Source organism: Carassius carassius, chromosome 5 (assembly GCF_963082965.1).
Source record: "Carassius carassius chromosome 5, fCarCar2.1, whole genome shotgun sequence".
Taxonomy (NCBI): domain Eukaryota; kingdom Metazoa; phylum Chordata; class Actinopteri; order Cypriniformes; family Cyprinidae; genus Carassius; species Carassius carassius.
Genome location: NC_081759.1, coordinates 35,655,346 through 35,674,466, shown reverse-complemented (window position 1 = coordinate 35,674,466; position 19,121 = coordinate 35,655,346). Strand labels below are relative to the sequence as shown.

Genomic DNA, 19,121 nt, shown 5'->3' with positions numbered 1-19,121 from the left:
TAATTATAATACAAAGAGAAATAACTACAATAAACCGATAACAGAAACAGTTTATTTAAAAACTAATATTACATAATAGACTTCTTAAAAAAAAAAAAACTACTTCATTTACACTGTGACTTTGAATCATCATCATTTGTGACATGGTTGACACCCCAAGTAAATTTTTAGGAAAATGTAACTGGGGGTAGATTTGTTGTTACACTAGGCCTTAACAAATGACTTTTTTTGTACCGCTACTTTAGCCAATGGGAGTGCTGCAATCTTTGGCAGCCAAAATCATCTGCCCTTCAAAAAGCACTTGGGATTCATCACCATGGCAACAGGCGGAAACATGCTGAAACCGTAATTACAATAAACAAAGTGAATGTTCTTTTGTGCCAAGGTCTTCATTGGCAGGGATTTGAGCAATTTTCGAGAGGTTTTCTTTCAGTTTACCAACATCAAATTCAGCACTGAGCTTCTTAACAAGGTGATCATCCAGAAGATGACAGATGACGTTTTTCTTTGCTTTTCACCTTCTGTCTTCTTCACTGATGTCAACACAGGGGAGCTGAGCTGGGCATGTGAATGACCTCTGCTTCACCTCACGCTGTGCTGCTAGCATTCATTTGTGCTGAAGAAGGATGATGGGTCTATGTATAATTATAATCTAAGTAAATAAAAGGGTTCAATCTAACAACACCAGCTAAGTTGCAGACACACATCTTTTATAAAAACAACAACAACAATAACAACAACAAAAAAGTACACACACACACACACACACACATACAGTACAAAAACAGAGCAGAGAATGAGGCTACATCGAGTTAAACTAATTCAGTTGAGGGAGATAAAATTCCATCTAAAATTTCCTCCACCTGAGAGTGAAAATCTGCAGACCCAACAGTATATTAAAGAAACACAGATGCATGCATAAAGTGCATGTAAATACGCATATACCAGGTCACACACATACTATCCAGAGAGCTTGGAAGAGAACAGGAAATGACACAAGTCTCTATTTCTGTCTGCAGTATGAATGGGTGTGGGTGCTTTTAGATGAAGTTGGATAACAGGCTAAGTCTTGAATAGGTCAGCCTGGCAACTGTGTAAACACCATTCAAACCTCGGGATGAGTTATTATGGAGCTATAATTATTATAGTTTGACCTCTATTCTGGGAATTTTAAAGATTCCAATGACACAGCAGTGCAGGTTCAAAAAGTAAATAACAAAATCGATGGCTTGATGTCTGTGGGTGTGACACCAGCATTTGTACAGAACTTTGTAATGAAAGAAAGTGAGGTGTATCATTCTGTGCCACTTGCGTCACCAAATGAAATAGCAAAAATAATAATTTTTTCAAACTGATTGGTATTGGTTGAGTCAACCTACGTTTAACATTTAACAGAATTTTTTATAATAATAAATAAATAAAAAATACACAGTTCAGCTCAGAATTTTTTCAATCTATTTTAAAGAAAAAAAAAGAGACAAACTTCAGCTTTAAGTAATAAGGAAAGAAAGAAAAAGACAGTGCCTCAGTGTTTTGAGAGAATAGACAGGTGAATGAGTAACTGGTGAGTCAATTAAAGATGTACCCTGATAAAGATGAGTGCGCTGGAGTCTCCGACTTTGTACTTCCCTTCTGAGACTTTGGTCATGGGGAACTGTGACGGACAGGAACACTGGCCCAGAATCTCCCGAACCTACAAAACACATTATAAAATCTTATCAAACAAATAGCATAAAGTGTGTAGACAATCATGGTTAAACGTTTTATATTGAAACAAACAAACAAATGTTTAATCACATAACAAATAGAAAAAAAAAGATTAATATAAATGCTAATAGATACATTACAAAGCAACATACATTCCGAAGCCAGTTCTATAGTATGAAGCTTGCAAATTGTAAATACAGGCCTGTATGAATCATAACTACTTTGACCAGTATTTAAGAAAAAGTAATCTATTATCCATCTATTACCTATTATAAGAAAAATAAATGTAAAGAAACATCTTACTTTCCATGTATTTTTATAGACAATATAGCATTTTTTTTTATTACACCAACAAAAAAAGGACAAAAAATTTGCATGGTATTACTAAATGATTTTTGGGCACTGTAGCATGGTTCCTAAACAAAAAAATAAAAATACAATACAACACAAATACAAATGTCACGTGTTGGTTTCTGTTTAGTTCCTGTCTGTTCTCATTTGGTTAATTTCCAGTTCTCATCAGTTAATCTTCATTCATTAGTTTCCATCTGTTTTATATTAATCATCTTGATTGCTCCTTAGATTGACCTTCTTTTTAAGCCCTCAGTTTCTGTTTCTTTTTTTCTTGAATTAATGTTATTCAAATGGTACACGTGTTGAAGCTTATTAAAGGAATAATTTTTCTTCCACTCTGTTGTGCGCCTTTCCTACAACCACTACCACCAGACAGAATCCAGGACGATTACAGACTGAAAATGACGGCTGAGGACAAACTGTTTGCGCTGCGGCAGAGTGGTCGGACATTGGAGAGATATGTGGAGGAATTCCTCACGCTTTCCAATGAGGTGAGCTGGCACGACTCTTCGTTTGGTGCGTGTTTCCAGCTGAGGTTGGACAAGGATATAATTCGCTGTGATCTTCCCACTTGTGCGTTTACCCTGTTCGAGTTGTTTAATCTTGTCCTCTATTTGAACAATTCCGACTTCGAGGGGGAAGAAGTCAATAATTAAGTCACCTTGTCCAGCTCCCTCTGAACCCCCACATACCTTGTCAATGGCTCCGACCACCTGCCCAAACCGAGGTATCCCTTAATTCTCCTTAGCTCCTCCCTAGTCCTCAGCCCAGGATTGCTGGCCGCTTTGAAGTATCGATCGCCAGCTGCTTGGAAATCAAGATGGCCGGCCACCGTTGACTCAGGCCCGCCAGCCGCCATGGGCTCAACATTGTTGGACATGGCACTGTCGACAGACTACATGGCTCCAATCCTCAACCCAGAGCGATCTCCAGAGCGGCCCCCAGAGCAGACTCCTCGAAAGCCCCCTCCAAAGACCACTCCTCCAGATTGCCCCCCAGATTACCTAGTTCTCCCCAAGAAGATTTTTTTAGGGGGTTGGGGCAGATAACTGTGGCCAAGCCGGCTAAGGCCAGAGAGTATCCGCCATGGCCTCCAAGTCCGCTGATCTGCCATGGCAACCCGAACTTCCTGCTCCGCCCTTGAGGCTCTCCTTGTCTATGCCCTGATCCTGTCCTGCACCAGCCTCCAGGGCTCCCGTCCCCCATCCCCGATATTGCTGTTATGGCGCGGGTTGCGCCTTCCGGAAGGGGTTGGTTTCTGTTTAGTTCCTGTCTTTCCTCATTTGGTTAACTTCCTACTCTCATCAGTTAATCTTCATTCATTAGTTTCCACATGTGTTATATTAATCATTTTGTTTGCTCTTTAGTTTGACTTCTTTTTATAAGCCCTCATTTTCTGTTTCTTCTTTGTCTTGAATTAATGTTATTTGAATGGTCTACATGTGTTTTAAGTTTATTAAACTCCTACTTAGTTTTGTCAAAAGACCTGGTACTTCGGTACCCAGTGAGTAAATAAATACGAAAAATAAATAGATAAAAGAATCAATAAATATTTTGTATTATATTTATGTACATATCTCCTCCACATAGGAGATGAGCTCAGATATATTTACAAACATGGAGTCATTCTTTAGTATTCAGCTGTTTGCTGGCAGATTATAAAAGTAATTTAGTCACACTCCGAGACAAACGTTCCACTGAATGTCCACCAGCACCTGAACGGAAGCAGTTTCCTGTGAGAAACACTGAGTCACATCCCTAACCTTGCTTCAAGGATGCTGGGAGCGTGTGTAAGCATGTGAATGGATAGAATGTAACTTATATGCAATGCATCATGGGATGGCCTGTTATTGACTCCTGAGCTCCTAAGGTTGACTAACCGAAAGAGCCAGACCTTTCCAATTCCTGTCACACCTTAACTGAATCACTCCCTTAGGAAAACAAATAGTCTCTCTCTTTCTTCATCTATCTCTCACTCTCTCTAAAGCACAAATAGAGAAACAAAGAGCCATTCCCTAAAGTTGCGTCATATCCTGATGAGATCTGGGACTTGCCCAATGATTAACTCAAAGGCACATACAACGTACACATACAACATAATTATTGATGTGAAAGAGAGTGACGTAACGTAATGGAGGCATGCACATGTTCTGTTTTAGAGTGAAAAGTCCAGAAGGTAAATCAAGCAGCAATGTTAAAAGTAAGCCATTTCAGAAAGGATGAATAAGATACAGACACTCATTAAATTAAATTGCAATGTGTATGTGTGCAGATCTAATAAAAATTCATGTCAGTGTTGTATTTCAGGCCAATATAAAAAGAAAAGGTTTCAAATTAATAATTAATTAAAACGTGTTTTGCATATTATTTTTCAATGCAACATTATTTTATTATTTATATTATGTTATGCACATTTATATAGTATGCAGTATATTTTCTTTACCAGACTGTGCAGTTTTCTACAGTTAAAAGTGTGGGAAGGTTCGACTGTACACTTGGAGGCTCTGTGTTGTTCCGTTGGACTGCTTGTGCAAACACATGGAAAACTCATCCTTATTTCCTACACAGGCAAATTCAGTTGAGTTTTTACAGATGAAAGACAGCAGACTTCTGCTGGCATGATGGAGAAGATTTATTGCCACACAGTCAGTGAGACTTGATTGACTGTAGTTAAATTTGTAGGCTCTAGAATTGCTATGAATATCTTTAATATTCCACATTATTGGCCTGTGTGGAAGATTAGAGGGTTAAAGCTGGAATATTCTATAATTAGACCCATCGTCGTGTCTTTTTAGGCAGCATGTGTCTGACAGTTACCACAGAAGCAGAATGAGCTGTAATACAGACTCACTCTCTCTGCTGTTCTCTCTGAATTGTTGTGTTTGCCTCTCTTATGCTTCACTCTTTTTCTCTAGACATCTGTTCTGGAAAGTCTGTAAGCAGTGACCACCTTAAAGATATCTGTGGTAATACACAACTGTTAGATCTCCTCTCGTGATTTTTATGGGTTCTTTCCATTACATCATATCTATACCAGAAACAAATGAGGTGACAAAACCAAAATGCTTCCAGTCATCATCAACACTGCATACAAATGTTCTTATTCGTTTTAAATGTGAAGAGGTTAGCCAATCATAACAAAGCCCACTCACATATACTGTAACATTCTTAAAGCAAAAACAGACTATTACAGTAAAATTTCACACAAGCAGTAGTTGAGCAAACTCATGTTGTACCTTCAAAAAACTAATCTGTTGTATGTAAATGTGCAAGCTTTCTGAGGTTACCATGTTCAGCGTTTCTTTTAGAAGAGCTAGACATTTTTATATAGTTGTTAAAAGTCAGTCACTGAGTATTACTAGAAACCCTGTAAAATTATAAATGGACTTCAAACATTATAAATGGACTTCAGGGAAAACAATTAAATGCTAGAGAAATTTGGAGTCTTTAAGCTAGATGCACTGTTTAAAGTCTCCATTAGGGCTGGATGATTAATCGAAAAGTAATCAAAACCGAAATTCAGAACCTCTAACCGACTTATTTTTCCCATGTCGGTTATTTTGTTTTTTTAATCCTGTTAATACTTCCCCCTTAAAAGCATACTACCGTGTGTGTAGCCACATGATTCTGCCTGTCAGTGGCATAAAAGCAAAACACGGAGGTGAACGCCGGTTCAACACATAATGATGGCGCGCGAGCGGTGAGCCTTGCATCTTCACTAAACTTTGTCAGTTGTATTTGTTTTATGGTTTAGACATTCAAGCGATTAGACGGTCGGATGTGTATTATTATATCGAGCTCCCATGTTCGTGAACATTAGCTGTGAAGATCGCGCACACAGAGGAACGCAAAAACTATTTATCAGCGCTGTCCTGTGAGTTATTACTAAAGTAGCTTAGAATCTCAAAACTTATTATAGCATATTTTTCTAATTTTGAAGGAACTAGGTTATTTACAACCCACAGCTTCACAATAATATAGAGACAGTATGACTAATTCACACACGCAATCACTCGCATTGACAATGCTGCTGCATGTCGTCATTAAAGCGTATCATTTTCACGTGTTATTAAGCCTTGCCACTTGCCAATTTAACCATTCAAAAAACTTTAAAGCATTCAAACACAAGACGCAGAAAAGCTGAACTGAGCAGCTGGTTACTCGCGCTGTGCTCGGTGCGCATACAGAGAGAGAGCCGTGTCTCAGACACAGTAACACTGAACTGAGCTCTCCTTCGCAGAATTGCTAATGCAACCTTTTCACACCACAGACTGAACACAATTAATCATTGCTTGGTAATTGGCCAACAAAGTATTGACTGTTGTGTGAAGTTTTGTTTGATTGTAATCCATTACATATCTTTCTATTAAAGTTATCTGATATAAGCAAGATGAATTTGTTCTGACAGTTTAACTCGGAGTTCTTGTCATATTTAATTACCATTTTCTAAACTATAGCAAATAAACTGATAATGCGAGAAATGTTAAAGGTGTCTGAATAAATTTTGGTTTGACTGTATGTTTAATTTTTACAGTGCTATTTTACATTTAATTATTCGGTTTCTGTACCTGGACACTTACAAACTTGAAAATACTTAAACACTGTGTAAATAGCACAAACAAATAAACAGAACGAACATACAAATTAAACACTTTCAAACAGGGCCCACTGGTACAACCTGCACCGGGGCCCCTCTAACCCCAGCTACGGCCCTGCTTACAGTACAAACCTTGTCAGTGAACTATGAGGGCAAAAAAACAAAACAGAAACAAAATAATCGTTCATTAATCGTAATCGAGATAAAATGTTCAATTAATCGAGGTTTTGATTTTAGGCCATAATCGTCCAGCCCTAGTCTCCAACCAATAGACTGAAGGAGAATCAAGTTTACACAGAGCTTTTCCATTCAGTCTAGCAGAACCAGAGAGACCGCCTGTGACGTTCTCACAGCATTTCTTTGTTGATTTTAACTGAGAAAACACCCTTGCTAAATACAAGACATAGAGACGTTATTTAAATGCCTGTTTCCCCAGCAATGTCTACTTTCGGCATCATATAATGTGTGCAAACAGAGCAGTTGGTGAGATGTAGCTTTGATAGACTCAACGCTGAGAATGGGAAAATGCTGGTTCCACACTGCTATGGAAACAGTGATAAGAGACAACGGTCATACGACTGCAGTTATCAGAGCTCTCTCTGTTACGGATGCAGGCATCTCCTGGGAAAAACATACCGGCAGACAGAAAGAGATGAACACCTGATGAAGGAGGAGTGAGACGGCAGGAGAGGACACGCCTGCTGGGAGTGTATAAATATGAAAATGAACAGGGCTGACGAAGTTGACATTAACTTCTGCGCCAAATTAAATGAACACTGTTAAAGTTATTCAGCATTTTTTTTAATATGCAATTTAAAAGTGTTAAAAATTAAATCAATGGAAAATCGCCAGTGTACACAGTACTTTAAAATAAATACAAATTACAAATTGTGTACTTATGAAGTTCTAAAAAAGGTTTTGAATCAGCGAATCATGGAGTGAATTTATTTCTGCTGACTGCAATTAAAAAAAGAAAATTATATATATATATATATATATATATATATATAGACACAGCATTGGATTGAAAGATATTAATTCAGTAATATATATATATATATATATATATATATATATATATATATAACTGAATTAATTGCCACGGCTTATGCTGCTGGAAGGAACACGGAGCCGAGGGATAAACAAAACAAGGATTTATTAAATAAAACATAAACAAGGTGAGTCGTAAATAACAGGTGACAAGTAGACAAGTTGACATTTAGACGAGTAGACCCGACAAAACAGAACTGCAAGGAGAAGGCTTAAGTAGAAGGGATAATTGGGGAAACACAGGTGGATGGCATGACTAAATTAACAGGGACATGGAACACATGGGGAAATGAAGAGACACACCTGGAAACTAATCAAACCTGACACGGAAGACAGAAACTGGGTCACAGGGGCAAAAACACACAAAATGAGTCCAGGTGTGTGACAGTACTCCCCCCTCCCGGTAGGTGCGTCCTCGCACCGTAGAAACAACAAAGGGAGGCGTGGGTGGGAACAGCCTCCCAGGAGGGGGCCAGCAGACAGGGACTACAGAGGAAGGAGCCAGGGAGGAGATGACGGAGGGAGGAGCCAGGAAGGATGTGAAGCAGGAGGTACCCAGCAGGACCCAGGCCACAGCCATAACGGCCCAAGGTGGGGCCGACGGTGGAAGGAGCCATGGAGGAGGAATGGTCACTGACTCCAGGGACTCGACCCACGGCAACGGAGCAAGTGGAGGAGGAGCCCGAGGCGGAGACGGAGAGCCGAAGAGCCAGGGTGACGGGGAGGAGCCGGAGATCCTAGGCGGAACAGATGGCTCTGGTGACTGACGCGGCGATGTGGATCCGGAAGGCCGCGGTGAGGCCAGAGTGACCGAGGACTGAGGTGTAGCCGAGGGGATGAAGGAGCCTGACGGAGCCGGAGGGACGAGGCAAAGCCGGAGGAGTGGAGTCCCGAGGCATAGGAAGGATGACGCCAGACCAAGGCTGAGCCGGAGGGACGAGGGAGCCAGGCAGAGCCTGCGGACTGCCGGGCCACGGCGGAGAGGAAGGAGCTAGGAGCTAGGAGCCATGGTGGAGCAGACGGGTCAACGGGCCGAGGCGGAGTCCAGGCCTCAGAGGCTGGAGGCGGAGGTGAGGGAGACGCCGACCAAGGCGTCGCTGGAGGATGGCGGTCCCGCTGAGCTCGCACCACAATGATGGTAGGCTGAGGGCGAGCAGAGGGGCAGCCAGACGACAGCGGAGGAGGAGGCAGGAGTGGGTGGGAGGGTGGGAATTTTGGAGGAGCAGGCATTGGAGTAAGCTCTGGGGCTGGAGCCCTTCCTGGGCTTAACGGAGGATCAGGAGCCCGTCCTGGGCTTAACGGAGGATCAGGAGCCCGTCCTGGGCTTAACGGAGGATCAGGAGCCCGTCCTGGGCTTAACGGAGGATCAGGAGCCCGTCCTGGGCTTACCGGGGGTTCAGGAGCCCGTCCTGGGCTTAACGGGGGTTCAGGAGCTCGTCCTCGGCTTAACGGGGGATCAGGAGCCCGTCCTGGGCTTAACGGAAGATCAGGAGCCCGTCCTGGGCTTAACGGGGGTTCAGGAGCCCGTCCTGGGCTTAGCGGGGGTTCAGGAGCCCGTCCTGGGCTTAACGGAAGATCAGGAGCCCGTCCTGGGCTTAACGGAGGATCAGGAGCCCGTCCTGGGCTTAACGGAAGATCAGGAGCCTGTCCTGGGCTTAACGGAAGATCAGGAGCCCTTCCTGGGCTTAACGGGGGTTCAGGAGCCCGTCCTGGGCTTAACGGGGGTTCAGGAGCCCGTCCTGGGCTTAACGGGGGTTCAGGAGCCCGTCCTGGGCTTAAAGGAGGATCAGGAGCCCGTCCTGGGCTTAAAGGAGGATCAGGAGCCCGTCCTGGGCTTAAAAGGAGGATCAGGAGCCCTTCCTGGGCTTAACGGAAGATCAGGAGCCCGTCCTGGGCTTAACGGAGGATCAGGAGCCCGTCCTGGGCTTAACGGAGGATCAGGAGCCCGTCCTGGGCTTAAAGGAGGATCAGGAGCCCGTCCTGGGCTTAAAGGAGGATCAGGAGCCCGTCCTGGGCTTAACGGGGGAACAGGAGCCCGTCCTGGGCTTAACGGGGAATCAGGAGCCCTTCCTGGGCTTAACGGGGGTTCAGGAGCCCGTCCTGGGCTTAACGGGGGTTCAGGAGCCCTTCCTGGGCTTAACGGAAGATCTGGCATAGGTGCGTTGGAAACCCCCTCATTTTGACCCAATTGGCGCTCCATATTTTGCTCCCTCGTGGTGGGCAGTGTCGCCGGCTCTCGCACCTGGTCTGACGGGATGCTCTCTGGCTCTCGGTCATCGGTGGGCTCGGGCTTATGCCTCGTGCCGTGGGGAGATTGTAGGCTGGGCTCTGGGTCCAGAGTGGACCTGGCGAGATCCTCCATTGGGCCGACCGTGAGAGGGGACCCATTTCTCACCAGATTCCACTCTATAAATGCGGCGAAATCCTCCCGAGGACCATGTTCGGGCGACAACGCTCTGCACCTCGGGTTCAGGCTGGCGTGATAAAAGGTGCAGAGCGCGTGGTCCGGGTAGCTGGTGGCATTAGCTAGCCAGAGAAACCGTCTGGTATGGTCCTCGAGAGACAGTCCCTCCTGCTCCAGCAGGAGGAGGAGGTATTCGGGGCGATAGAGGGGATCCATGACACACTACGGAAACAAAAAGACTGTGAAAAAACGGAAAACAAAACGGAGGGAAAACACGCAGTTTTTAACTTCTTTTTGGGTCGGGTCTTCTGTCACGGCTTATGCTGCTGGAAGGAACACGGAGCCGAGGGATAAACAAAACAAGGATTTATTAAATAAAACATAAACAAGGTGAGTAGTAAATAGAAGGTGGCTAGAGGCAAGTGACAGGTGACAAGTAGACAAGTTGACATTTAGACAAGTAGACCCGACAAAACAGAACTGCAAGGACAAGGCTTAAGTAGAAGGGATAATTGGGGAAACACAGGTGGATGGCATGACTAAATTAACAGGGACATGGAACACATGGGGAAATGAAGAGACACACCTGGAAACTAATCAAACCTGACACGGAAGACAGAAACTGGGTCACAGGGGCAAAAACACACAAAATGAGTCCAGGTGTGTGACATCAATATCTTTCAATCCAATGCTGATACTTTAATTTATAATGAAAAGCAATTGTTTTAAACTGCAAATATTTACATTCACACACAGTATGATTATTTATGGGAGTGACTACCACATTCTATAACTAAACTCACACTCATAAATTGTCAGGATCCACAACTGCTAATAATAACACTAATAATACACAAATTCTGAATGAAAACAACACTACAAAAAAGGGTGTTGTTTTTAAGAGAATGCACATGACCTCATCTGTATTGTGTTTTTGGTTCCCGAGTGCTGTTATCTGTGCTGCTTTTTTTCCTGAGTGTATGTCTGGAGGGAAAACTCTGTTAATCACCCTGCTTCCTTTACCACCAACACAGCAGCACTAAGGGACTGTGAGAGCCAGCATCAAAGACACAGCGCTGGGCGAGGTCATCCTGGAGATGCAGACGGGGAAATGGAGCATCTGAGAGATAGTGAGTTGTATCTGGGTCTCTGATAACTGCAGGCTACCTGATACACACACATACTGACACACGCTTTGACAGAGGTGACACAGAGAAGGTCAGATGGGTAAAAAGTGAAGGACCCTTCCGGGTTAGATATAAAATGGCCGTGGGTGTGGATTGTTTTGGAATAGCCGATTCGTTTGCGTGACTGAGCGTCTTCAGTGTAAAAAGACTTCCTCAAATGGTGAAAATAAAATAGTGGTAGACTTGTATTCACACTTACAAAAGCACGCGGATGAATGATCTTTTTCATGAAACAGTGATGACGGGCATCATTAATTGTAGTAGCTGTTATATTCTGGCAAAATATCAGTGTGTTCAGGGCAGTTGTTTCTCAAAACGTTTCATATATTTAAACAGTATGGAGCTGTTTGAGTAAAGTCTGGAAAAAAAAACTATACTTCGCAGAAAAACATTTGTTGTTACAGTTTTGCAAGAATTTTGTTTTGCTAAGAAGTTTATATCTGATTCATTACTCTAGAGGAGATAAAAAACTGGGTGGGTTCCAACATAAATATGATCATGACCCTCTGCTTCAGTGCTTCAGTTGGTGTCTGGCACAGAAAAAACATTTTTTTGCATCTCCAGTGGGCCAAGCAACATAAGATCAACATCACACACAAAAAAACAAACAAACAATAAAATACAGATAATCTGGGTCACTTACAGGTCTTACATATTCTAGACCAGTCTGGTTCCCAAACTTTTTGAAAGCATGGCACTACTTTGTTCCAATTAAACTAAACATACATGTACATACTTTATAACTTGATTTGCTCGAACCTGACCTTATAACTTAAAAAAAACGGACAGCGCATTCTGAGATAGATGGGTATAATTTAGGGATGTGATGGTGAGGAAAAGAGGGGGGTTTCCACTTTTTTCCTCGATTTCCTTCTGTTTTAAATAGCTTGTAAAAGCGCCCTGAACATTTGACTTTCATTTTCAAATTAGCACCAAATCCGCGTCAAGCAGTTGTCTGTTAGTTGGCGCTGTCACCTTGTTAGTAAAGAGTACCTGTAGGGAAGTGCGATTATGTTGTATATGATGCGTCTCTGCTGTTGGTTGTAATATTGGTGAAGAAACTCCACACTTCAAACTCTTGAGCAGCAACAACAGTACGATGTACTCCACTGTTGTGTGTTTGTTCGCGCTTGCCTTTAAAATCATCACGTACATAATCAATACATAACATATACTACGCATCACATGATGTCACCGTTTTCAAAGATTCATGTTTTGGGTGTTTACATGGAAATGCTAATGGTGGCATTTTCAAAAACGTGCAATTTGAAACAAGTTTTCAAAAATATGAGTTTTCAGTACCCAAAACGTCACTGTCGTGTACAAGCAAAATGCATAACAAGTTTCCCATTTTTGGCTGAAAAGGTTAGATGAATACCAGAAGTCAACTTTGTCAGCTTCTCCTCACATGATAAATGAAATCTGATCTGTGATGCGAGTCTCATTCGGCACGCTGCACTGTGCAGCCACATTCAGTGTTAATTTGAGTGAACTAAATGATTTTTATTATTATAAAAAAATCTAAATTTTTATTTAGAAAAATTGGGCAGAGCTGAACAGAGTGGACACGGCGATTCTATCCTGAGAACTCCAACTGGCAGTGAATACATATTTAAACTTTAATTTAAAGTTTTTGTTCATTTATTTATTTTCGACATGCTCATATGTTTTTTGATATAGCCTATTTTTTAAATATATGCTGTAAAATGTTATTATATGGTTATTATAGGTTGTTTAAATTTGAAAAAAGCTAAGATTCTGCAGCACCCCTAGCCGGTTGTCAAGGCACCCACTTTGGGAGCCACTGTTCTGAGAGACTTCATTTCACTTAAAGGCATAGTTTATTCAAAAATAAAAATTATAAAATGTAATTCATTGGGGTCCAATTGAACCCCACTGATTTACTTTGCATGCATAAACAGGAAATAACGAGACCTATTCTAAAATATCTTCTTTTGTTACTGAAAGAAGAAAAAAGTCAGAATGACTACAGTGTGTGTATCACAGTGTGCTTAGCCAGCATACTTTTACGGACAGAGGGGAAACATGTGGAGAACGCGCACAAGCATTCTCACAGATCTGTCATCTCTTATCTGATTTTTGTAATCCTTCATTAAAAGGACATTCCTTCTACCATCAAAAATAAAAAACACTTACATTTCCACACACACATGAACATAGAGACCTAACCAGACAAACCAGCTGCTTAGAATAATTGGGCTATAGGGCTTAAAATAAACTTAAGATTTAAACAAAACAAAAAAACTAAGGTACCATGACAGGATTGTTTCCTTTTAGTCAAGTAAGCCATTTTGTAAACTCTGAAGGTTGGTCTCTCCAGTGCATTAAAGGCTTGTTGTGGCTCAAGGGCGAAGCAAGATATGTGTCTTGTCTAAAGAACTAAAGAATGAAAGCTCTCCTCACAAGCCTCAGCATAAGACTATCACACGATTGTCCTTAGTTTGAGCCCTTATTATGACAGAACTGAAGTACGTTTAGTGAGATAAAATGAGCTATAACATCAGGTGACCTTCTGGTGCTTATAAAAATTCACATGACCTGAATTGTACCTGGCATAAAATCTTTCTAGTGACAGTATATAACCCATGATACAGTCTTTCTCTCTCTGTTTTCCCACAATCTACCGCACAGATTATATCATACATTTTCATATCTCAGCCATAATAACGTTTGGTCATAACAGGCCACAAAATACAAAAACAAACAGAGGTTGTTAATTTATTTATACTTAATACTTAACTCACCTCTAGTGTCAATTGCAGTGGGAAATCAGTGGCAATGAAACCAAATACTTTTGCTTTAATTTAATCTAATCTATTCATATGGAAAAATCTTTGGAAATTAGGCAACACTGGAAAAATAAAAGAAACCACTGCAAATAATTTTCACAATGCACAATTTTTAAGCATTTCTTTCACTTTGACAGGCATCTCACACACAATAAATATAGATGAAAGATTACAGATTACTTGCGTCAGTGCTTACGATTCATTCAGCTCACTCACCTCAAAAAAAAAAAAAAAAGATTCTATTGACTTGTCTTATCACATTTAATATTTTGTTTTTCTATATTAAAATACAATATATACAAAGAATGTATGCATTACCATTGTGCATGTTTAAAATATAACAATAGCTCATATTGCCAATTTTGCAGGTGATTCAAACACATACTGTAATAGGAAAGGCATCCATGCTGTGATTCAGCCACCAAGAGAGTTAAGAAAGCCCTCAGCTTCCACACGCCAGAGCAGACACGGGTGCACACACATTCATCTCCACACGCTCAGTTTCACATGAATCTATACACACATGCGTGCACACAAACAAATGCTGAAAATAGACAGGTGCTGTATGAAATGACATACGGCCCAATCTGCCAGTTCTGTTAATAGAGGAGTACTGCAGCCCACCACAGAAAAATACATGACTTATCAGCATAACCATAAAAAGAGAAAAGACTACAGATGAGTTCATATGGGAAATACTCAGAAAAAGAGAGAGAGTGAGAGACATTCCCTCGCAGTGAAGCCTCAGCTTGTGTGATTCTGACCCAGCACAAACCGCCATGACCTACTTTTCCTGTCTCTCTCTCTCTCTCTCTCTCTCTCTCTCTCGCTGTCTATCTCTCTGGTGTAAAATCCATCAGAGGTGGGTGTAGCAGTCTGTACAGTACAGGCACTTCTGGCAAGCTGTGGCCTGCTCTTCTCTGAATACAACATGCTGTGAAGCATAAGGCAGAGTTATTATTGCAAGCTCAAACTAAGACGCAGAGTGAAGCTTGGTTTAATGGTGCAAGTAAGAAGGCTTGATCAGGCTTTATTTTGCTAGAGCTAATTTTTTCCAATTAATACAATCACCTTAGATTTTCCTTAATTAAATTAACACCATTAATGCAAGAAAAAGAAAACATGAAAACAGCAGTCTACTGTGTGATGCCAGTAGTTACTAATACTGATATCAGAGATGAAACCGCAAGAAATGGTAGAAAATAGCAGAGGACTCTTCATTCTCTTACAAATGTACTATTTGTGCAATGTGCAATCTTGTTTGCAATGACTATGATTTATTCTTTTCTTTCAGTTTATTATAGTTCGCTAACTATAACTATTCAAAAGGAGACTAATATATATATATATATATATATATATATATATATATATTTATATATATATATATTTATACACACACACACACACACACACACACAAGGATGTATATTAAGTAAATGCTGTTTTCACACATTCTATTCATCCAAAGAAAAAAGTGAAAAATATTTAACAACATATCTGTTTTTAACATTGACAATCCAAATAATACTGTAAAAAAAAAAAAAATTCCAAATTGGCTGGACTAATAGCTGCAAAAATAAATAAATACATAAATTATGTATGAAAATAATTATTTAACTGTTGTATTTTAAAATATGACTGTTTTTATTGTATTTTACAAGTGTAAATTATATCACAGTACAGTGTAGTTTCAAAATCTGAAAGCGGTTTTAAAATTAAGCTAATTTGGAAATGCACAATGATGTCCTTGCCATGAGGTTCACTGAGCAACACATCACCCCAGCTGCCCTCACTCTTTCCGCTGCTCTCTTTATTCTCCATCCATCTTTTTCTCATTATTCTGTCCTCATTTCACCTCTGTTCTGTTTCTCTCTCTGCTCTTAATTCTTCTCTCGCCCCCACACATCTTTCATTTACACTCTACTCAACTGCATTTTTCCTGCTTTTTCCATTTCTTCAGCTGCAGAGCTTTCTGTTTTCCTTGACCCCACCTCTCTGTGATATCAGCCTCTCTCCCGCTATCATTGTCCTTCAATTCACCTCTACCTCACGGCTATCTCCCTCTCTCTTTCCCGGGCCTCATGTTCGCTTCAGCCTTTAGGGGATTGCAGATACCTCCATAAATCTCTCAATTTCGATCCATGAGCACATGAACATTGGGGCAGCATATGTGTGGTCAAAACCCTGCAAGCACTTTCAGCAAGATAATGATCATTTTAGATTTCCTTCAGAACATCATGTTACCACATCATGACATCATGAAACCACATGATTTGAGCTATGTTTTCATGCCTGGATTATAATGAGAAGGGCAGCCATACTGCAGTGCACCATCGAGCAGTGGGTTCTCTGTCCGTTTCTCCTTAGCTCTGGGCAAAGACTGTGTGTGAGTGTGTGTACTGTACTCATGCATGTGCATGTCTGAGAAACAAAAAAGTGAGAGAATAACAGGGCTGTGCATTATTGGGAAAAAAAAAACAAGGCAGAATGTCAAGGCCTCAGGGTGTAGGGGGAGAGAGAGGAAAAGACAGTCTGTCAGATACAGTATAATGCCACTGATGTCGATGAAATTGTAGGGCATCATGTGCCTTGATGTCATTTCATCGGGTATTTCTGTCTGCTGTCTGTCTCTGTGTTTTTGAGAGCATTCGCAAAAAATAAATACATAAAAATCAGTACACCAGTCTTTTGTTCTCCTGTTTTCTTTGATTAAATCTACAGCAACATTTTGATTTGCTGAAGACTGGAGCAATGGCAGCTGAAAATTCAGATCAAATCTAAAATATATAAAGAAAAAAAACGAATACTTTTTTCTCAATTTGTTTATTTGTCAATTTATTTTTGATCAAACAAATACAGCCTTGGTGAGCATAAGAGACTTTAACATCCTACAGAAGTGTATGTTATATTACACTTCTATTTAAAGCAATCTGAGTAGCCAAGGGTTTGTGTAACTATATGACAAGTGATGTAATGAGACACTGCATCAACGACGTAAATTACAAAAAAAAAATGACGAATGGGCTGAGAAAGCAGACAGAGCAAAACTGTCTCTCTCTCAACTTTGGGTTGGGTTCTACAGTATTAGACTCACTATACAGAAACATTTTTGTGACTAGACATTTTTGCAGGAATAAGCTATACTAAATACCATTACACAAGGGGAAGCAGTGGCCCTGTCTCCCCCGCGCTGTCCAACACTGGAAAATTCGAGGGAAAGGTGCAGAGGAGTATTTGTATCAGTGTTTCTGTAACTAAGAAAATCAAGAGGAACTATAGCTGTGTAATTCAAAGACACTCATATCTCTGAGACACTTCTGCTTTTCCTCATGCAGCATGAATGTATTTCAGAATGACGATGTGTGAGGAACTAATGGACGGTGAGGACCTTTCATATTCCTCAGGGATGAATAGGATTACCAATACTAAATCCGAGCACATCCACAAAAGCCTTCGATCCTGTTTCCACGGAAATCTCTTTAAGAAATACAAGATCAAAGCAGAATAATCCTCATGGTCATCGTTTTACTTTACAATCATGAATCTTTCATTTGGACAGTGACTTTGATGTTCGTACGTATTACTAAAATCTAAAATAACCAACTGACCAAGCTAAGACCCTCAAACTAAATCCAAAACATAAAAAATTGTAGACTGGATTACACCACACACTCAAATGGACAGCACTCACAAAAACTTTATACTCAAGATAGATCATTTATAGATCATTTTACTTTATCTGACCATTAAAATGACTTTTGCTGGTGTAATCTAATGTAGTCGAACAGATTTAGTTAAATAATATTATTAATGGGATAGTTTGCCCAAAAATGAACACATGAAAAATGAACATGCCAACAATTACATTTAACTGTGTTATTTAATATGAACTATAAGTAGGTGTTATATGATGTCAAAACATGAATACAGAATTAAATATCAAACACTTAGTATTTGATATTTAATAATGTATTCTCATTTTCACCCGTTTTTACATTTAGTTTCATTATATAATGTTATATTATTATATAATTGCCTGAAACAATGAAACAACAAGCTTTATATATAGAAAGAGAGGAAGTCTGAATGTATTTGTGTGGAAGTATAATTTACCCACAAACCAGTCATAAGTGGCTGCATGACATATTTCTAAAATATGGCAATACGGTTATGTCCAAACTTGTCTGTCAGAGAACAAAGCCTGTTAGAAATCGCATAATTTCAGAGGGCAGTTACTCTCACAGAGCAATATATTAAAGCAGACAAGATGAGTGAGAGTGTACTCTGCTGAGTGCTTCGGGGCGATCTAATGTTTGGACTTGCTGGCTGTCACTGAATCCACCCTGTCTGTCTCTGCAGGAAAAAAACCAGCTGCTCTGTTCAGCAACATGGCTTGTGAGAGAAGTTGAGCAGCTGTGTTATATGATCCAGACATGGTCAACCATTCAAGGGGACAAATCAAAGTGTCTACTGTGCCAGATAAATCACTGCCCATATACGTTAACATTAGGCTTACATTCAGTAAAAAATGCTAACAACCTGTATGGGATGAGTTCCTGATGTAACAGCACCTGACGTTCTCGGTTTCTTCACCATGCTGATGCTAGCAGTTCACGCTCAGGGAAAAAGATGCTTACACGCTCACAAGGGCTCACTGCTGTTTCTATGATGGACCAACACTGGATTGACAACTTAATTCTTTAATTGGGATGATGTTGTTGACCATTTTTGTGGATTTAAGTGGTGAAACTGACATTGCTGATCAGAGCATAAATGAAGTGAAGAGAGGGACTTTTAGAGGGAAATCACCACAGTGGCACACCAGAACTTGCAAATTTCCCTCTGTTGTTCCCTAAACATTTTGATGTCAGAATAATTGGGTGAGAGCAGACTATCAGAAGCATTTTTCTGAAACAGCAATATTTGCGGCTGTGGCAAAGAAGCTAATAAATCAAATAAGAACGATGTGTTCATCAGTCACTCTGTATGTAAATATTCAGCTATCTCAC

The 19,121-nt window shown here is 40.6% G+C and overlaps 1 protein-coding gene across 2 annotated transcripts in view; it reads right to left on the bottom strand.

Moving 5' to 3' along the window:
* The window catches only part of gas2l1 (growth arrest-specific 2 like 1), a 34,749-nt gene that overhangs the window by 13,199 nt on the left and 2,429 nt on the right, over window positions 1-19,121 (bottom strand). For both annotated transcript variants that reach the window (XM_059550955.1, XM_059550956.1), the window contains exon 2: window positions 1,586-1,693. In XM_059550955.1, coding sequence (XP_059406938.1) covers window positions 1,586-1,693 — 108 coding nt within the window. The remainder of the gene's footprint in view (window positions 1-1,585; window positions 1,694-19,121) is intronic.